Raw genomic sequence first — 22,369 nt, forward strand, 5'->3', positions numbered from 1 at the left:
TATACAACAAATATATCTTGCCATTGTAATAAATTAATCTGAGGTAACTTGAGCTGTCAATGATTTTTGTTTGACTCTTACACAAGATATATTTGTCTGCTTTGTAGTGGAGTGAAATTGATTTTATTGTCCTGATATGGAATCAATAAGCAGCCTGTTTCCTTCATGATATAAGGAATTTATTATCTCCCACCCATGTATGCAGTATTTCATCAAGATAATGTGAACCAATCAGATTTCAGTGTTTTGACATGTATGAAAGGTAAATATGTATGTGTATCACAGGTCTACAGTCGTCACAAGGATTTTCTGGGTGCCTGTGTGGGACTGGAGTTCGAAGTGGTAGGTCACTGGACATAACTTGCCACGATGAACAAAACAACATAACTGTGTCAGAAGTTACATGTTAACCACCTGATGTACATAATGAATGTTAATGGTAGATTCTGAAAATGTTCAAACAGAAGATAAAAACCCAGCAGATGGACAATGCGTAGAGAGATCACAAATCATTACTGGCCTTAAACATGTAGAGAGAGAAACCATCTTCATCGCAATTTAAGAAATCAAGTGCGTGAGTTAGATGAATCAGTAACAGAATCACTGATGCAATTCCCTATTTTGGCTTGAACCTTATATTCCCTTATTTTAGGGTGAGCAATTGACTTTGCATGTGTTTACTTCAAACACCTGATATTATCACTATTTAATAGTGATTCATAAACACATTCTGATTATATGGTTGGAATTTACAATTGATGCCACTGTTGACAGATTATGGACAGGATTTTGTTGGTTATATTTATATACAGATGATCAAATGTTTGAGAACTTGAAGCGTTTTAGCTTTTCATTGCTTACAAATGTTTGTGTTTTTTATGCTGCTTGTGAGTTTTTAATGTTTGTGTGTTTTGCAGCCTCCTAAGGATGCTCTGAGACTGGTGGTATTCGGAGAGATTGGTAAGATACCCCACTTTAAGCATCCTCGATAATCTCCAGGGCATATGTTACGATAAATCTCCACTAGTAGTAGTACCCTGGATGCATCTATAGCTCGGCCTGATAATTTTATTACCTCCCTTTGCTGGCTTCACATTCTCACAGTAGCCAATCAGCTAAGCTGCCGTTACAACCGAGCTTGCCGGTGTCAACAAAGATAACGGTCGCAGCCGTGAAGGTTTGTTCACAGTGCGACTCAGATTTTGGGGAAATCATACAGACAAATTGACAGGTCTGAAACCTTAAAAATATCTGCAAGAACTCTTTCTAACTCTTTCAGAGTACCTCTGCAACAATTTTGTTGCCAAGTTTAATCGGTTAGATAAAAGAAGCGAAAGTGAGTTGTGATTGGTAAGCTCAACTTCCCAGCGTAGACACCTGATTGGATAAAAAGCCAGCCAAGGGAGGTAATAAAATCATGGGGCCGAGCCACAGATGCATCCAGGGTATAGTGGAGATTTATCGAATGTATACCCTGAAGATTATCGAGAATGCACTTTAAGCTGTTAATACAATTTGTTTAAGCTGCACATGCTTTCTCTGAAGCATTATATTGTATCTTATTTTGTTTATGACATAAATGGATATTTGAAGATATAAATTAGGGTTACGATACCTAGTTACCATAGGGTTACCATACCTAGTAAACAGAGGGTTACTATACCTAGTTAACAGAGGGTTACTATACCTAGTAAACAGAGGGTTACTATACCTAGTTACCAGAGGGTTACTATACCTAGTAAACAGAGGGTTACTGTACCATGTAAACAGAGGGTACCTAGTTACTATACCTAGTAAACAGGGTTACTATACCTAGTAAACAGAGGGTTACAGAGGGTTACTATACCTACCTAGTAAACATGAGGGTTACTATACCTAGTAAACAGAGGGTTACTGTACCTAGGGTTACTATACCTAGTAAACAGAGGGTTACTATACCTAGTAAACAGAGGGTTACTACCTAGGGGTAATACCTAGTAAACAGAGGGTTACCAGGGTAAACTAGAGGGGTTACTATACCTAGTAAACAGAGGGTTACTATACCTAGTAAACAGAGGGTTACTATACACAGAGGGTTACTATACCTAGTAAACAGAGGGTTACTATACCTAGTAAACAGAGGGTTACTATACCTAGTAAACAGAGGGTTACTATACCTAGTAAACAGAGGGTTACTATACCTAGTAAACAGAGGGTTACTATACCTAGTAAACAGAGGGTTACTATACCTAGTTACCAGTAGGGGTTACTATACCTAGTAAACAGAGGGTTACTATACCTAGTTACCACAGTAAACTGGGGTTACTGTACCTAGTTACCAGTAAACAGAGAGGGTTACCTAGTAAACAGAGGGTTACTATACCTAGTAAACAGAGGGTTACTATACCTAGTAAACAGAGGGTTACCTATACCTAGTTACTATAAACAGAGGGTTACTATACCTAGTAAACAGAGGGTTACTATATACCTAGTAAACAGAGGGTTACCTAGTAAACAGAGGGTTACTATACCTAGTTACCAGAGGGTTACTATACCTAGTAAACAGAGGGTTACTATACCTAGGGTTACTATACCTAGTAAACAGAGGGTTACTTAACAGAGGGTTACTGCCTAGTACAGAGGGTTACTATACCTAGTAAACAGAGGGTTACTATACCTAGTAAACAGAGGGTTACTACCTAGTAAACAGAGGGTTACTATACCTAGTAAACAGAGGGTTACTATACCTAGTAAACAGAGGGTTACTATACCTAGTAAACAGAGGGTTACTATACCTAGTAAACAGAGGGTTACTATACCTAGTTACCAGAGGGTTACTATACCTAGTAAACAGAGGGTTACTATACCTAGTAAACAGAGGGTTACTATACCTAGTAACCAGAGGGTTACTATACCTAGTTAACATAGGGTTACTATACCTAGTAAACAGAGGGTTACTATACCTAGTAAACAGAGGGTTACTATACCTAGTAAACAGAGGGTTACTATACCTAGTTACCAGAGGGTTACTATACCTAGTAAACAGAGGGTTACTATACCTAGTAAACAGAGGGTTACTGTACCTAGTTAACATAGGGTTACTATACCTAGTAAAGAGAGGGTTACTATACCTAGTAAACAGAGGGTTACTATACCTAGTTACCAAAGGGTTACTATACCTAGTAAACAGAGGGTTACTATACCTACCAAAGGGGTTACCTATACCTAGTTACCAGAGGGTTACCATACCTAGTAAACAGAGGGTTATACCTATACCTAGTTACCAGAGGGTTACCATGCCTAGTTACCAGAGGGTTACCATACCTAGTTACCAGAGGGTTACCATACCTAGTTACCAGAGGGTTTACCATACCTAGTTACCAGAGGGTTACCATACCTAGTTACCAGAGGGTTACCGTACCTAGTTACCAGAGGGTTATCATACCTAGTTACCAGAGGATTGCTATGCCTAGTTAACCAGAGGGTTACCGTACCTAGTTACCAGAGGGTTACCGTACCTAGTTACCAGAGGGTTACTGTACCTAGTTACCAGAGGGTTACCGTACCTAGTTACAGAGGGTTACCATGCCTAGTTACCAGAGGGTTACCGTACCTAGTTACCAGAGGGTTACCATACCTAGTTACCAGAGGGTTATCATGCCTAGTTACAACAGGGTTTCCATACGTGGTTAAAATGCGTCCCCAGAAACTCTTGCTGCTGTTAGAGACTATCAAACATTTCAGGTGGTTAGACCACCTCTTTGGCTGCTTGTCATTATGGCCAGATTATGTGTGCATTGTTGTTCAAAGTATTCATTGTCTGGTCCAGACTCACATAATTACAGGCCAGTCATATAGCTGGAATAGTGCTTAGTGCAACATTAAAAAGCAGCGAAAAAGTCTTTGAAAGCCATTTCGAAATTGATATACATCAAGGATGAAAATGTATGGATGTCAACTTCTGTAATATGAGGCACAGAATGTTTCGGATTGTATACTCACCTGGTACAGAATTAAGAATATACTCCGAAAAATTGTGTTCTTCATATTATTTAAAAGCCATATGACATCCATAAATCTTCCTCCCTTACCAAAAACACAAAGCAGACATAAATTTTGCCGACTCTGTCCAAGACATCTGGAAGTGAGATCCTGTTTTTCAGAGTCAGCCCGGGACTTTGAATTTGATGATATCTACTTACATTTCTTTGTGGATTTGCCAAAACGTGAGTTGCTAACCTCTTTTATCTTCACCAGTCAGTATATTTGATATTATTTAACACACTTCAAATGCTTAGGAAAAAACAGTCATTCTCTCAATAAATGACATTTACATCTCATTAACTCCAACTTCAGTATCAGCGATTAAGAAGAATCCTCCTTTTGTAAATAATTTGAGTTATAAAATAATTGTAACATATACAGTATTTACCATTGTTAATATAAATTATGTTCCTGAACATATTTGACCATACCAGAACCCACCTGAACACACGTAGGTACACCTGAACATGTTTGACCATACACAAGCACACCTGAACACTTTTAAATGCAATTGAATATATTTAACCATATGTGTACACATTTGCCTGTGCCTGAACACATTTGAAGCCATTTGTACACACTTTTGACATTATCAACCTAAACTATCTCACATCAACTCTGGTTACATCATAACACATTTGAGGGGCAGTGGTAGCCTACTGGTTAAAGCTGTTAGCTTGTCATGCTGAAGACACAGGTTTGTTCCCCCTCATGGATACAATGTGTGTCTGGTGTCCTTGCAATGATGTTGCTGGAATATTGCTGAAAACCGCGTAAAACTCACTCACTCATAATGAACACATTTGAACACACCAGACCACACTTTAACACATCAGGCACCTGTTAACATTTAAGACTACACTTTAACACATCAGACACCTATTAACACATCGACACCTGTTAACACATCAAACACCTATAAACACATCATACACCTGTTAATACATCAAACACTTGTTAACACATAATACACATATTAACACCATCAGATCACACTATTATCACATCAACACATCATACACCTATTAACATCATCACCTGTTACACTTTAACACATCTGACACCTATTAACACATCGACACCTGTTAACACATCAGACACCTATTAACACACCAGACATATGTTAACACATCATACACCTATTGATACATGAGACACCTGTTAACACATAATACACCTATTAACACACCTGTTAACACATCAACACCTGTTAACACATCAGACACCTATTTACACATCAACACCTGTTAACACATCAAACACCTGTTAACACATCAACACCTGTTAACACATCAAACACCTATTAACACAGCATACACCTATAAACACATCAAGCACCTATTAACACATCAGACACCTTTTAACACATCAGACACCTATTAAAACACCAGGCATCTGTTAACACATCAGACACCTATTATCACATCAGACACCTATTAACACACCAGACACCTATTAACACACCAGACACCTATTAACACACCAGACATCTGTTAACACATCAGACACCTATTATCACATCAGACACCTATTAACACACTAGACACCTGTTAACACACCAGACACCTATTACCACATAATACACCTATTAACACATTAAGCACCTATTACTACATAATTAGTCACCTATTTTACACATCAGACACCTATTGACACACCAGGCATCTGTTAACACATCAGACACCTATTACTACATAATACACCTATTAACACATCAGACACCTATTAACACACCAGACACCTGTTAACACACCAGACACCTATTAACACATAATACACCTATTAACACATTAAGCACCTATTTACACATCAGCTATTAACACATCAGACACCTATTAACACATCAGACACCTATTAACACATCAGACACCTTTTAACACATCAGACACCTGTTAACACATCAGACACCTGTTAACACATCAGACACCTGTCAACACCCTGTGCTGTGTGTTGACAGATTGGACAGCTGACAGGTTCCAGCCTCTGTCTTGGGTTACACAGACCTGCAGCTCCAAGGTGGAAGGCATTGTATGTATACCTTCTATACTTTCTGGCCTTGCATGTACTTCAAGCACCTGTTACTATTCCAGAACAGTTTTTAAGTATTTTAAGTTAGAATCAATCCTTGATTGAACCACTAAGCCACCAGTAGATGCTGACTATCTGTTCTCTCATGACTCCCAATGTGGTTATACAGGCGTGTCAACCGATCAGGTCTTTCTGGGGCCTGAAAGCCTACATGGCTATGGTGCTACCTTGACAGGTTGTTATGGGTTGTGAATGAAAGCACCTGTCTTGATTAGAACTTTGATGTTTTCCTTTTCAGGACAATGTGGCCCATTTCAGCTTCCCCTTCAGCTTTGAGCTGTTCTACAAGAACGAGTCTGTCAAACAGGAGGACAAAGGTGAGAAGAAGGGAGAGCATCAATTACATATTAATCAGATCTTCTATTCTGATATGATACTTCTCTGTCTGAAAATCTGATGACTTCTCACATCAGATGAATATAGAGCAAACATTGACTGCCCAGTTTTAAGGAAGAGTGTGTGGGTCCTTGTGCCAATCAGGTTGTTAAACAAGTCATTCATCTTCTACCTTCCATACCTTACACACTGCCAGACCAGAAGTTATATCCTTGAAAATACACAATATATGGGGTAGAGTTCATGGCACTGAGAAATTTAATGTATAAACTATCCAGAAGAATATGTTTGTTTGCATTCGGAACTGCCTGATTGCATCCATTTTCCATGATTTTTACTTTACCAATAACATTGAAGCCTTGATTGGCTGATCATCTGTCGGAAACTTACAGAGTGGGTATCGAGTCGTTGGTCTGGTCTTATTTGAATGAGATTGCAGTTAGATTGTGTTGGGTCTTTGATGGAGGTGTATGTCTCCAATAAAGATATGTAACTGATGATGAAATGCAGTAAAATGGAATATTTTTAACTTTTCATTGCACCCTATTATATTTTATCACACCAGCATGGAAATGTTTACTGTGGGATACGACAACATTCCCTTCAACACTTACTGTTTACTAGACGTGTCTGCTGGACAGTAACTAAGTCTCAACATGAACACACTGAAGTTAAGGGTCCAGACACAATGAAAATAACATTCTACCACTAACTCATGATGATGTTACAGATCAGATACCGAACTTCCCCATTGTGTTAGTGGAGGTCCTGTCCCTGGATTCGTGGCATCGGTTCCGCACTGAAGGCTACACCTATCTCCAGGTTCCCTGCAAACCAGGTGTGTACAGCATTTCAAACCCTTTAGCGTTCTGTCTGTGATGATCAGATGGAGGAGCAGGTCCTCAAACCCATGCCAGAGGCTTGTCTCACTGTATGAGGAGGACTTGTCTCAGCAATATTCCAGCAACATCACGGCGGGGGACACCAGAAATGGGCTTCACACATTGTGCCCATGTTGGGAGTTTGAGGAGGAGGAGGAGGATGGTGATCATGATGATGATGATGATTTGGAGATTTTACATGTGCTTTATGGCATGATGTGTATTTGGCAAACTGGTCCAGTGTAGCATGAAAAGAGCTCTTGTATGACATGTACCATGCCTATGTATTGATATAATAAACAGTTATAGTTTGAAACGATGGCATTTTGAAATCCAAGATGGACACCAGAAATTTTTTGAAAGTTTTTAGGCCTTATAACCAAGATTCTTCCCAATGTTATGTTTCTTCTTTCCCCAAATACTAAATACCCATCTCTTATCTGTGATCTGCCTCACAGGGATAAAACTCACAACTTCACCCTCTGGTCTGTGTGCTCTGAGTTGGATCTCTCATTGTCTTCACCCTCTGGTCTGTGTGCTCTGAATCGGATCTCTCATTGTCTTCACCCTCTGGTCTGTGTGCTCTGAATCGGATCTCTCATTGTCTTCACCCTCTGGTCTGTGTGCTCTGAATCGATCTCTCATTGTCTTCACCCTCTGGTCTGTGTGCTCTGAATCGGATCTCTCATTGTCTTCACCTCTCTGGTCTCTGAATGGGATCTCTCATTGTCTTCACCCTCTGGTCTGTGTGCTCTGAATCGGATCTCTCATTGTCTTCACCCTCTGGTCTGTGTGCTCTGAATCGGATCTCTCATTGTCTTCACCCTCTGGTCTGTGTGCTCTGAATCGGATCTCTCATTGTCTTCACCCTCTGGTCTGTGTGCTCTGAATCGGATCTCATTGTCTTCACCTCTGGTCCCTGTGCTCTGAATGGGATCTCTTGTCTGCTTCATCCTCATTGTCTTCACCCTCTGGTCTGTGTGCTCTGCTCTGAATCGGATCTCTTATTGTCTTCACCCTCTGGTCTGTGTGCTCTGATTGTCTCACATCTTCACCCTCTGGTCTGTGTGCTCTGAATCGGTCTTCATCTCTGTGCTCTGAATCGGATCTTGTCTTCACCCTCTGGTCTGTGTGCTCTGAATCGGATCTCTCATTGTCTTCACCCTCTGGTCTGTGTGCTCTGAATCGGATCTCTCATTGTCTTCACCCTCTGGTCTGTGTGCTCTGAATCGGATCTCATTGTCTTCACCCTCTGGTCTGTGTGCTCTGAATCGGATCTCTCATTGTCTTCACCCTCTGGTCTGTGTGCTCTGAATCGGATCTCTCATTGTCTTCACCCTCTGGTCTGTGTGCTCTGAATCGGATCTCACATTGTCTTCACCCTCTGGTTACAGGTGCATACCATGAAACCAGTCACTGTTGGCGGCCAGTAGGCCAGTCTATCTCGGCCCAGCTCCGCAGGTTCTTCATCGGGGGTTCTCCAGAACTGGAGGATCCCACCTATGCAGCAGTTCCCAGCACATTTGATGTGAGTTGATGCAGTCAGAAGTGAGTGAGTTTAGTTTTATGCCGCTCTCAGCAATATTCCAGCTATATGGTGGCGGTCTGTAAATAATCAAGTCTGGACCAGACAATCCAGTGATTAACAGCATGGGCATCAATCTATGCAAGTGGGCTACAATGACATGTGTCAACCAAGTCAACGAGCCTGACCACCCGATCCCATTAATCGCCTCTTACGACAAGCATGGGTTACTGAAGATCAATTCTTACCCATCATCACTTCTACATCTTCAGGGGTCGATGCAGACAGAATGTGCACATGGTCATGCTTTATTATTGTTTACATTGTACATTGATTTCTATCTTTATATAATGCACACAGTGTGGTAAGTGGGCAGGAAACCATGTAATGTTACTTGTTCGTGAATGTTGTGTATTGATGTGCCACTACTATGAGAAAATATGAAATACGCATTGATTAGATCCCGAAGTTGGTGGGGATTTTATGGCATTTAAGAAACTGATTACTGCACTCGTGTCTGTCAGATCCCATTTATCTTCCAAGTTGTTTCAAAACGTATCTAACAAGCAAAATCTAGAAAGTAGTACGTCATATCTCCACTCAGTTAATCAACATTGAGTAGCCAATCTCAAACCTGGAAATCAAATTCACATCTTTCTCAACCACAGACTTGTGAAAACCTGATTGTCTGGTCCAGATTATAATATTTACAGATATGGAGTATATAGTTAGGATATTGCCAAGAGCAGCCTTATCAAAATAACAAGCCATTTCACCCTGATCATGTATGTCAGTAACATATGCGTGCTAGTGGGATTCCTCCAAGTGGTCAACATCTCAGACCATCATCCCTTTGGGTCTAACTCTTTCCACATTGGGCTGAACCACCATAATGCTATGACAATAATATAATGAGAATATTTATAATGCGACTTTTCCAAGCTAAATATCCTGCTAAAAGCGGACAATCTGATCGTTATTATCCTGGATAGCCCAAGCTGCCTGTTAGGTGCTAGAAGGTTAATAGTCTCACGACTTATTTCACCGGGTACCCATTTTCTGCTGGGTGAACAGAGGCAATTTTAATCAAACTCACTTGCCTAAGGTGAGACCACATGTATCACATGTGCTTTGTTGTGGGGCAGGACTGAAGTGCTAAGAAACTTGCAGGAGCCGAGCTGTCACACATAGTCACCCATCCAAAGACTCTCCACGCCCAACGTTGCTTAACTTTAACTCTAATGCTCTATGCACGGGACCACACTCAACTAAAGTACTGTTTACCCTGCTTGCTCAGTGCTGAATCTGAATACATGAGATATTTTATGGATAACTTTCTTTTTATTCTTTGTTATCCATAAAACGTGTCTTGTATTCATTAACTGATACATGTTTCAGGGAAGCCACCTGAGCAAGTTTGGATTTCACACGGAGACGTCGGGCAGCTTGACGTACCGCTTCAATGTTGTCATGCAGTCCAGGTAAGTGCCCTGGAGGCTCACTAAGGCATCATGCGGTGTATTATGATAACATTGCATTCACAAGTAGGAAGCAGAAAGAAGACAGTTCACTGGGTTCAAGATACAGTTGAGTGGTGTAAATATAATATATGTGTGAAGTGAAGGTTAAGAAGATGGTTGAATGTGTTCAAGTGACACTTAAGTGACACTAAGTATATAATGTGTCAAAGGAAGGTTTTAGAGAATTTTTCACTACGTACAACATACACATAGGACATCTTGTTTGTAGCAGCTTTACTAGTCCGCTTATGGCAGGGACACAATAAATGATATTTGTAATGTAATTACAATATATGTTATGTATGTTTGAATAGAATGACATATCTGACTATCCCGGTGAAATGCCAGTTATGTTTGTTACAAGGATCAACTTGAACAGGTAATGGATGCTCCAGCTAGGTGCATTCCCTGCAGCATGAAACCTCACTCACTCACTCACTCACTCACTCCCTCTCTCTGTACTCACATACTCTGTCACTCACTCAATCCATGAGATGAGTTGCTATAACCTCAGCCAGTGTATTTGGAATATTTTTCAGAGCGTTTATGGAGAGGAAGGCCAACAAGAGATCAGTGGGTTCCCTCCTTGACAACCTGGGGTATGTGTCTACCTTGATTTTATATTACAGTGGAATCTGTCATATCCGGACTCTGTGTAATCCAGTTTTCTCCATAATCCGGACTACTCTCTGAGTCCTGGCAAAATTGTTCTTAATTTATCATTAAAGCGTGCTTTATAATCCGGACTCTCTCAATTACGGATTATAGACTAAAATAACTGTCCCGACAATCAACTTATTAGAAAAATGCTTTGTGATCCGGACATAGCTGACTAAACTAACAGTCCGTTGAATAAACATCTCTGTTACTTCTGTTCAAAAATTGGCATTACGTGTGTGACAGAGGCATTTCTGGTGTTCCCCTCTTTTTCATGTAGCTGGAATATTGCTAAAATAAAAACAAAAAAACCAAACTCAGCCAGTCAGTCAGTCTGTTCACAATGGTTAATGACTGAAAACATTGCATTATGTGGAAATTTACAGAGGCAGAAGCAGTTCATGTTAACAGACTTTTTTCAATGAAAGTATAAATATGTAACTTGTTATGAGTTAAACAAATGTCAACCTATTTCAATTATTACATGTCCTTGCATGAAGGATGTCTATTGTAAATACAAAACAGTTTGGGTGAAACAGTGTTCACAATACATTTACAGTGGAATCTGTCTATTACGGACTGGCCTGGTACCGACTCACGCTTTACCATTGTAAAGCAGTCCGGATTAGACAACTTTTGTCACTTACCGTGTTAACTGCCACGATGAGTTACCTCCCTTTGTTAAGGACAACCAACAACTTTTGTTCTTTTTTGTTTATACTCAATATATCTTTGATAACTCACACAGCTAGTTCACTGTCGTTTTCTATTTTGCAGAATCACAGCCATGCAAGCAAACATTTCAAGTGTAGTTGGTGAGTGTAACTGTGAGCCATGGGAAATTTCTTCAGTAAAATGGGGTACTGAGCCATGGTTATATGTAGTCGTGCACGTCATTACTTGGTAATGAGTCAGAAACAGGTATGGTGAGGATCAGTGAGTGAGTGAGTTTAGTTTTATGCCGCACTCAGCAATATCCCAGCTATATGGCAGCGGTCTGTAATAATCGAGCCTGGACCAGACAATCCAGTGATCAACAGCATGAGCATTGATCTGCGCAACTGGGAACCGATGACATCTGTCAACAAAGCCAGTAAGCCTGACCACCGATCCCGTTAGTCACCTCTTACGACAAGCATGGGTTACTGAAGGTTCATTCTAACCTAGACCTTCACGGGTCTGGTGAGGATCAGCTGGCTGATATAGACAAGACTAGAATTGAAACTGAACAGTTTCCCCAGGGACTCCTGCTGTTGGTCCCCAGTTGGGAACAGCTTCTCAGGTCCTGCTTGTATAGAGTACACAGTATAAATTCCTATTACATGTAGTTTGTCTGTTTGTCTGTGTGGTGTGACTGTAGTGGCTGTTTTGTAGTATTGCTGTTGACCCCAGTTTTGAACAGAACTGATATGTTACTTTTCTCCATTAGATGCCTTCAAGAAAGCCAGAATGAAGATGATGAATGCACGACACAATGCCGAGAGGGAACTGCTGCGAGATACCAAGGAATTATGATTAGTTGTGGGGAAAATAGTATCAGGACTAACATGCTACCTGATCAGAACAGTACACCATATGACATGTGCAGCACATGTTTCGTCACAAGTGCCTTTGTACTCCGCATAAACCTATCGGTATAAAGATAATGTAGAGGAGACTTTACACAATGCATGAATGGACCCATAGTTCTGGAGGCCCTGGGAACTGACATCAACAAATGGCCTTATCTGTCAGATATCCCAAAGACAATGGAAGCATTCTTATGGAATAATGTCTTGAAGAATCAGAAAATGATGGTTTCTTTAGAAGTTTCACTTTGAAGAGCTTCTTGAAATATATCATGTCTTATGTATATTTATAAGGAGCATGTGAGTCTCCTTGGATACAATGAATTGGTTGTTACGTTTTCATTTTGAGGTTTGTGAAGGGCTAACACAGGTCTATACTTGACAAGAGACTTGTGTGAAGATGATGCAGATGTAACAAAAATTAAACAAAAATCTGAAATTTGTAGATACCACTTATCACAATTTGGAACCCGGACATCTGTAAGTTTTGCATAAGTCATTGACTCAGTGTCTATTAAAGCCTGTTGTTATATAGAGAGCCTGTGTAAAATGTAAATTTTACGGAGTTTTCAGTTGGGAAAAGGGTGACTTCTTAACAGTTGTGTCTAACATTGTGATAAATGTATTAATTCAAACGGGAATTTCAGAAAATGAATCATACTTTCAAGACATGTGTCATGATATTCATATATTTGACATACTGAAGCTTGTAAATAACTTTAGAAAACAATTTCTGTCTGTGTAAGTTGAAATACAGTATGAGATTCAAACCTGTAAGATAACATTGTTTTGAAGGATTTTCTCATGCCTAAATACTCCGATCAACTTAATTTTATTTTTGTTGCCTGTCATGCAAATTATGACAAAAATTCAATGTGAGTTTTCAGAGGGTGTCTGGAAGATTTTATTCATATGTTTCCGTTACAGTTCAGTTTCTCCACAGAGGATGTAATTTTTTAAACTAATAAAGCTGATAAATGCAGCTTGCAGCTTGGTGCACACAACAAGTGTATATCAACTACACGGATCAGATTCTGTGGGGATTACAATAAGTCATGTTCTGGTTGTCAAGGCAACCAAAAGCATCCAGTGGTCAGGCACCATGACTTGGTTGACAGCCTGACTTCAGACCTTGATGGTGTGGATTGTTGATCATGATATCAATCCCTAGGGTGTGACACAACAAGTATGTCTACCACACTGATCAGAGTAGAATAGGTCCTGTTTTTGCCCAAATATATCCGTCCGTCCATCAACTAGTTTTTGTATGTAAGTATTATGTACAGATGTGTATTGTTGCTTTTGAATAAAATGTCTTTTTTAAATGTTTGGGTTGTGTAATAATCAAAGGATTATTCTTCATTGGCAAATGTTAAGATATATGCCTCGTTACTTCCAGTGTAGCACATCTCTCTGATCTCAGTGTAGAGCATATCTGACCCCAGTGTAGCACATCTGTCTCACCCCAGTGTAGCACGTCTCTGACCCCAGTGTAGCACGTCTCTCTGACCCCAGTGTAGCACATGTCTCTCTGACCCCAGTGTAGCATGTCTCTCTCACCCCAGTTTAGCATCTCTCTCTGACCCCAGTGTAGCACATCTCTCTGACCCCAGTGTAGCACATCTCTCTGACCCCAGTGTAGCACGTCTTTCTGACCCCAGTGTAGCACGTCTCTCTGACCCCAGTGTAGCACGTCTCTCTGACCCAGTGTAGCACGTCTCTCTGACCCCAGTGTAGCATGTCTCTCTGACCCCAGTTTAGCAAATCTCTCTGACCCCAGTGTAGCACATCTCTCTGACCCCAGTGTAGCACCTCTCTGACCCCAGTGTAGCACATCTCTCTGACCCCAGTGTAGCACGTCTCTGACCCCAGTGTAGCATGTCTCTCTGACCCCAGTGTAGCACATCTCTCTCACTCCAGTGTAGCACATCTCTCTGACCCCACTGTAGCACGTCTCTGACCCCAGTGTAGCACGTCTCTGACCCCAGTGTAGCACATCTCTCTGACCCCAGTGTAGCACGTCTCTGACCCCAGTGTAGCACGTCTCTCTGACCCCCAGTGTAGCACGTCTCTGACCCCAGTGTAGCATGTCTCTCTGACCCCAGTGTAGCACGCCTCTGACTCCAGTGTAGCACGCCTCTGACCCCAGTGTAGCACGTCTCTGACCCCAGTGTAGCACGTCTCTCTGACCCCAGTGTAGCACATCTCTCTGACCCCACTGTAGCACGTCTCTGACCCCAGTGTAGCACGTCTCTGACCCCAGTGTAGCACGTCTCTGACCCCAGTGTAGCACGTCTCTCTAACCCCAGTGTAGCACATCTCTCTGACCCCAGTGTAGCACATCTCTCTGACCCCAGTGTAGCACATCTCTCTGACCCCAGTGTAGCACGTCTCTGAACCCAGTGTAGCACGTCTCTGACCCCAGTGTAGCATGTCTCTCTGACCCCAGTGTAGCATCTCTCTGACCCCAGTGTAGCACGTCTCTGACCCCAGTGTAGCACGTCTCTGACCCCAGTGTAGCACGTCTCTCTGACCCCAGTGTAGCACATCTCTCTGACCCCACTGTAGCACGTCTCTGACCCCAGTGTAGCACGTCTCTCTGACCCCAGTGTAGCACGTCTCTGACCCCAGTGTAGCACATCTCTCTGACCCCAGTGTAGCACGTCTCTGACCCCAGTGTAGCATGTCTCTCTGACCCCAGTGTAGCACGTCTCTGACCCCAGTGTAGCACGTCTCTCTGACCCCAGTGTAGCACGTCTCTGACCCCAGTGTAGCACGTCTCTCTGACCCCAGTCTAGCACATCTCTCTGACCCTACTGTAGCACGTCTCTGACCCCAGTGTAGCACGTCTCTGACCCCAGTGTAGCACGTCTCTCTGACCCCAGTGTAGCATGTCTCTCTGACCCCAGTGTAGCATGTCTCTCTGACCCCAGTGTAGCACCTCTCTGACCCCAGTGTAGCACGTCTCTGACCCCAGTGTAGCACATCTCTCTGACCCCAGTGTAGCACATCTCTCTGACCCCACTGTAGCACGTCTCTGACCCCAGTGTAGCACGTCTCTGACCCCAGTGTAGCACGTCTCTCTGACCCCAGTGTAGCATGTCTCTCTGACCCCACTGTAGCACCTCTCTGACCCCAGTGTAGCACATCTCTCTGACCCCAGTGTAGCATGTCTCTCTGACCCCAAAATAGCACCTCTCTGACCCCAGTGTAGCATGTCTCTCTGACCCCACTGTAGCACCTCTCTGACCCCACTGTAGCATGTCTCTGACCCCAGTGTAGCACGTCTCTGACCCCAGTGTAGCACGTCTCTGACCCCAGTGTAGCACATCTCTCTGACCCCAGTGTAGCACGTCTCTGACCCCAGTGTAGCATGTCTCTCTGACCCCAGTGTAGCACGTCTCTGACCCCAGTGTAGCACGTCTCTGACCCCAGTGTAGCACGTCTCTGACCCCAGTGTAGCACGTCTCTCTGACCCCAGTCTAGCACATCTCTCTGACCCTACTGTAGCACGTCTCTGACCCCAGTGTAGCACGTCTCTGACCCCAGTGTAGCACGTCTCTCTGACCCCAGTGTAGCATGTCTCTCTGACCCCAGTGTAGCATGTCTCTCTGACCCCAGTGTAGCACCTCTCTGACCCCAGTGTAGCACGTCTCTGACCCCAGTGTAGCACATCTCTCTGACCCCAGTGTAGCACATCTCTCTGACCCCACTGTAGCACGTCTCTGACCCCAGTGTAGCACGTCTCTGACCCCAGTGTAGCACGTCTCTCTGACCCCAGTGTAGCATGTCTCTCTGACCCCACTGTAGCACCTCTCTGACCCCAGTGTAGCACATCTCTCTGACCCCAGTGTAGCATGTCTCTCTGACCCCAAAATAGCACCTCTCTGACCCCAGTGTAGCATGTCTCTCTGACCCCACTGTAGCACCTCTCTGACCCCACTGTAGCATGTCTCTCTGACCCCAGTGTAGCACCTCTCTGACCCCAGTGTAGCACATCTCTCTGACCTCAGTGTAGCACGTCTCTCTGACCCCAGTGTAGCACATCTCTCTGACCCCAGTGTAGCACGTCTCTCTGACCTCAGTGTAGCACGTCTCTCTGACCCCAGTGTAGCACGTCTCTGACCCCAGTGTAGCACGTCTCTCTGACCCCAGTGTAGCACGTGCCTCTGATCCAAGTGTAGCATGTCTCTCTGACCCCAGTGTAGCACGTCTCTCTGACCCCAGTGTAGCACATCTCTCTGACCCCAGTGTAGCACGTCTTTCTGACCCCAGTGTAGCATATCTCTCTGACCCTGGTGTAGCATATCTCTCTGACCCCGGTGTAGCGCGATTTTCTGACCCCAGTAAAGTATTCTCTCACACCCCAATGAAGCACACCTCACAAAACGATTTTCTGACCCCAGTAAAGTATTCTCTCTCACCCCAATGAAGCACACCTCACAAGACTGACTACCTGTCACGTTTATCAAGAGTGGAGTCGTTTGACAAAGCAGATTCCTTTTATTTACACTGTTTACATACTTGAAACTGGTTAACGATATCATTGCAATATTAGTTGACCCCGCAAATAGGTATGGGTAATATTATAATATTGTCGAATGTTATTACTTCGATTTCGATCCCAGAACTCAAACTGTCGGTGTTTCTGTGTGATCGAGGAAAGCAAGAGAACGAGTCTTTGACGTTATGTTGCCGTCGACCTTACTTAGTAGTCCTTGGGTGTGGTTTTACATGACAATTATGTTCGCTCTGGGTTCAACTTTCCCCTGTACCAGGACAATTTTCAGTATCTCGGACTTGCAACAATTTGAAAAGGTTTGGGCATCCTAACTAGGCCAAAAGTAGCCTCCAAAGAATATTTGTCCAAATCTGCTGGCTTTTGCAAACGATATTTTTGAAGCATTCCGGTAATAAGCAGAAATACCTCCATCCTTGCCAGGAACTCCCCTAAACACCTCCGACGCCCTGCTGAGAATGGCAGGAACTCTCCCAGCAACGATTGTCTGATCTGGCCAGACTCGTCCAGGAACCTCTCTGGTCTGAACACTTCTGGGTCGCCCCACACCTTCTTGTCCTGGCTCATAGAGTACAAGTTAATGAAGGCAACTGTGCCTTTCTTAATGTGATATCCCTGGAGCCACGTGTCCTCCATCGCCATGTGAGGGATAGCAAGTGGGGAGATAGATGTCAGTCTCATCGACTCATGGATCACGGCTTCTGTGTACGTCATCTTCCCGCGGTCTGCTAGACCTGGTTTCCGTTCCCGACCAACCACTTCGTCAATCTCAGCCTGGACCTTGTCCTGGACTTCCGGATGCGCCGCCATCAACAGTAACGTCCATTCTGTCGTTGTAGCTATTGTCACAAAACCAGCTCCGAAGAAGTCTGCGAGTGTCGTCTGCAGAGTCTCCTTGTCAAGATGGCCACGATTGCTGAGTTGCAAGAGACGATCTGTAACGTCTCGGATATCCGTTTCTTGGTAGGTATCTTCGTGTTCCTTGATCATCTTCATCCTCTGATGCTTTGACAGAGACAGAAGGTTTAGAAACTGATGGTACTTTTCCCGCATGAAGAATCTTAGCCATGGCAGAGCGTCAAACGGATTACCCGCTGAAACAAAGTTTGTAAACTTCTTCACATTGAGAATAAATTCAACGAAGTCTTTGTTGTCACGTACATCTTCTTGTACTCCATAGCAAATCTGGTAGATGACGCTACCTGCCGCTATGAATATGTATTCGTGTGGGTTGAAAGGCTTTTCGCCATGTTTTTTAAAGGATTTGACAACAAAGTCAACTTCATCGTGGACGATGCTCTCGATTGGGTTCTTTTTCGCATTCGCGAACATGCTCAGCGCCCCAAGTGCGTTGCGTCTATGAAACTTGTAATTGTCTGTAAACTCAGAGAAGCTGACGCTAGTGCCTTTGCTGAAACTCGTGGTGAAGAACCTTGGTCTACTTGAAAAGATGTCGCCCTTCTCGACCAGAGCTTCTCGGATTGCATCGGCTCCATTGACCACAATGGCGGGCCAGCTGCCCAGCTTAATGCTGAACACGTTGCCATATTTCTGCCACATCTCGGTGAATGTCACGTTTGGCTCCTTGCCAAAGAATGGAAGGGTTCCGAGGACAGGGACACCCCATGGTCCAGGAGGTGCGTGAGACGGCGTGAGAGACTTCACGACTCTGATGAGACCCGCCGACACCAGGAACGTCACCAAGAAAACCTGCGCCTCCGTGGACATAAACCCGTACTTGTCTGAGCTGTCCATGACCCTGAAACAAGGAGAACCTATGTAAATCAACATGGTGTACTTTGAATGCATATGGTTCAATTAACGATACGTGACAGAACGTCCACGTTTAACACGTTTGCTATTGTCATATACCGATTGACCATTACACGTGCCTTCACTGTACTTTGTCAACCCTTGATTACTTCATGGCCATATAATACTCATTGTGGCGTTAAACTACCTTCACTCGGATTCATAGATTGGCGTAATATATAATATTTTGAAATAACGAGAAAGTAATCGAAGTAGCGATGAAAAGTTTCAAATTTCCAAAAAATAATAAAATTAACGATGGAAAAATAAAATTACGAGAATATAAGCGAAATAACGACAAAATCTCGATACTGCAAGGAGATAATTGAAATTACGAGAAAACAACGTAAAACAAGAAAAGATCGAGGGTTTTCTTTTGAAAATTTGAAGGAAAAAAAAATGAACAACGGGAGATGCAGAAAATACGAATATTTGACCAAAGTTGCACTATTATACGGAAGCCTAATGCTTTTTTCTGCTACAAGTCTCGTTGCTTCGTTACTTCGAGTATTTTCTCGTTACTTCAATACTTTTCTCGTTACTTCGAGTTTCTATCAAAAAATTGAAATTTCAAATATTTTCTCGTTACTTTAAGTTTCTGTCAAAAACTTGACATTTCTAGTATTTACTCGTTGCTTCGAGTATTTTCTCGTTTCTTCAATTAATTTTTCGTTGCTTCGATTAATTTCTCGTTGCTTCAAGTTTCCCTAAAAAACTTGAAATTTCGAATATTTACTCGTTGCTACGAATATTTTCTCGTTATTTCAATTATTTTTTCGTTGCTTCGATTAATTCCTCGTTGCTTCAAGTTTCTATCAAAAACTTGAAATTTCAAGTATTTACTCATTGCTTCAAGTTTCTGAAAGAAAGTTGAAGGAACGAGAAAAATACTCGAAACAACGAGAAGGGGATGTCCTTAAACTCGGGCCTGGCCGAGCCGGGTCAAGGAGGGCCAAGTATATAATTGGCTTCTACATTGATTATCGAAAACCATGTCTACAATTAATTAATCCAGCTTACACCCATGACAATATGGGCAGCAGGAAGCCACACGCGTGTGTCATAATAACGTTATTACGAGTACATCGCTTAAAACTCAGGAAGAGGGGTACGAGTGGCCTGTGAAAGTGACTAAGGAAGGTTACGTCTAAAAGAGAAGTCGTTAAACGAAACAGGATTAAAAATGTATAAATACTTCAGTCAATCCTGATATACATTTCTGTCGGCCCGGAAACGTTTTTACAAATACTACCTCAGAAGTTCACTGTTCATCGTATTTAAAGCATGCACACAGGTAAATGATACGATCTTTTCCCCACACTTTGACAATTGTTCGGTTCTGTTTGGCCCTGGCCGTCAAAAGCAGCATAGATCTCACACATCTATCTTGAATTTTGTTTAAATCTATAAATCAGTATTATATCTACCTAAATATCATTTTCAATGTTACAAAATGCCACATGTAAAGATAACTGGTCCGTTAAAGTGAAACCGTTTCCCCCTCCATTCCCAACATATCCAGCCTCTATCAAAAGTGTTAAGTCTATGACTTGTCCCGGGCCATCAAAACAACCTAAGCATCACACGTGTATCCTGAATTGTACATATATCTAGTCATATCTACCTAAAACCTCTTTATGAAGTCTCAGATTGAAGTAATTTGAACGATCACGTTGCTCAAAGCGGGGCCATTAGCCTCATTCTCAACATGTCACAAGTCATCGGACCACAGTCGTATGAATCCCTGTTCTCATATTTGTTTGGTCTGTAGCGTTCCATGGCAAATATCAAACCGATACCCATCGAATGTTACCATTTAAAAAGTATGCCAGAAACACAGGCGAACAACCTGCCTAATATAAGGTAGTATTGTTGTGTTGTTGTTTTTTAACCCCTTTCACGTATGAATCATAGTACTATGTATCATTCACACTCCGATATGTTTGTCAACATATACATGTAGTATGGATGCACCCAGTTCGTCCGTTGCGTCAGTTTTTAAAAGTAAAGAATGAAAAGAAATTGCCCACGCAAACGAACCACGTGAAATAATAGCGACAAAGCCCGTTCCATATCCATAAGAGTCGATAGTAAACGTTCCGACTATATTATGAGCATTTGTTTTGTTTTTTTGTTGTTGTTGTTTTTGTTTTTGTTTGTTTCAAGTGTGTGGTTTTGTTTGTTGTTTAACGCAGCTTTCAGTCATGTGACTGTAAATATCGAGTCTAGACCAGACAATCCATTGGTGGACATAATGACAGAGCATATGTTTATGAATCACTAGATACCAGGTGTTCTCGAAAAGGTATGCGTATCCTATCCCACCATATGGACATCCTAGGGAATTGTTCACCTAGGAACGATTAGGGAACGTATGGTACAAGTCTAAATAGGGAACTGCAACGTGTACCATTTGTCACTGATACAACACATTTTGAGACTGTTGCTACCTTCTGTGTCGCAAGTATCTTACCTTCACCGACTGCTTAGTGGTGGCAGATAAAGCAGCTGTCAGTTGGGACAGGAAAGAAGAAGATATGGTTTAAATAACAAATCAACATCTTGCAAGGGGAAATGGGGGTATTTCAGAGACTAGCCACTTTTGATTGACTCTATGTTGTGAGTGGAGAGGGAAAAGGGCTTCATTTTAAGGGACCAATCATCTTTACATGTGGCATTTTGTAACAATACAAATTGATATTTAGGCAGATGCAATACCATTCTATAGATATAAATACAATGCTGGATACATGTGTGAGGTTTAAGGTTTCTTGTGGGAGCCCGGGCAAGACCGAACACATATAATATAGCAACTATTTTGAGGATATAGAAAAGAGGGCATCACTTTACGCAACGTGTTTGCTTCAAACACTACGCAGGAACTCTAGAAAATTAACATAGCTGTAAGAGCTTTAACCTATATTTAAACATGTCACATTTACCCGCTGACATTAGCCAATATCCACTTCGCATTAACATAAACGGCCTGTGCTGATTCAGCATGAGGTAATAAAGATTAATTAGGGAACCTCAATATTTCAATTAAGTAAAGAAATGAAGTCAAAACACTGTCCCTACCTGCCCAGGGCGTCAAACGCTAAGAGAAGTAAATAACCTTCTCACATAGAAATATCAAGGAAAACACAGAACAACAAGATGGTGTATTTTCTACGGGAATCTCGGTATGTAGTCATAGTTTTCTTTTTATTCCATCGTTAAACATACATTTTCAATCAAATTATACATTTGTGATGGCAGGAAGTGTTTCTTCCCAAATGTGTAGATTTCGTTTTAATATTCTGCAATCCAATTTTAGTAGTACCCTGTGGCCCGGCCCGGCCCAACTTTTCTTGGCCCGAGCTTTAGGTACTCCCAACGAGAAGTTAATCGAAGCAACGAAAAAACAATTGAAGCAACGAGAAAATATTCGAAGCAACGAG

The 22,369-nt window shown here is 42.3% G+C and overlaps 2 protein-coding genes across 2 annotated transcripts in view; one reads left to right on the top strand and one right to left on the bottom strand.

The window, feature by feature from the left end:
- The window catches only part of LOC124278999 (Meckel syndrome type 1 protein-like), a 38,293-nt gene extending 24,372 nt beyond the window's left edge, over window positions 1-13,921 (top strand). The window contains exons 10-20 of the mRNA XM_046714794.1: window positions 286-342; window positions 918-960; window positions 4,143-4,205; window positions 5,981-6,051; window positions 6,350-6,428; window positions 7,178-7,285; window positions 8,723-8,856; window positions 10,252-10,334; window positions 10,913-10,972; window positions 11,808-11,845; window positions 12,460-13,921. Coding sequence (XP_046570750.1) covers window positions 286-342; window positions 918-960; window positions 4,143-4,205; window positions 5,981-6,051; window positions 6,350-6,428; window positions 7,178-7,285; window positions 8,723-8,856; window positions 10,252-10,334; window positions 10,913-10,972; window positions 11,808-11,845; window positions 12,460-12,545 — 822 coding nt within the window. The 3' untranslated portion in view covers window positions 12,546-13,921. The remainder of the gene's footprint in view (window positions 1-285; window positions 343-917; window positions 961-4,142; window positions 4,206-5,980; window positions 6,052-6,349; window positions 6,429-7,177; window positions 7,286-8,722; window positions 8,857-10,251; window positions 10,335-10,912; window positions 10,973-11,807; window positions 11,846-12,459) is intronic.
- Window positions 13,922-17,081: 3,160 nt separating this feature from the next.
- On the bottom strand, window positions 17,082-18,872 carry LOC124278975 (cytochrome P450 1A1-like). Its single transcript, XM_046714765.1, has 2 exons — window positions 17,326-18,872; window positions 17,082-17,268 (listed from the first exon to the last, which is right to left on the bottom strand). Exon 1 carries the CDS (start codon window positions 18,870-18,872, stop codon window positions 17,385-17,387), a length of 1,488 nt encoding a protein of 495 aa, XP_046570721.1. The 3' UTR covers window positions 17,082-17,268; window positions 17,326-17,384.
- Between the last annotated feature and the right edge of the window lie 3,497 nt (window positions 18,873-22,369).

This window comes from Haliotis rubra, unplaced genomic scaffold (genome assembly GCF_003918875.1).
Source record: "Haliotis rubra isolate DU_JTF1 unplaced genomic scaffold, ASM391887v1 Scf244, whole genome shotgun sequence".
NCBI lineage: Eukaryota > Metazoa > Mollusca > Gastropoda > Lepetellida > Haliotidae > Haliotis > Haliotis rubra.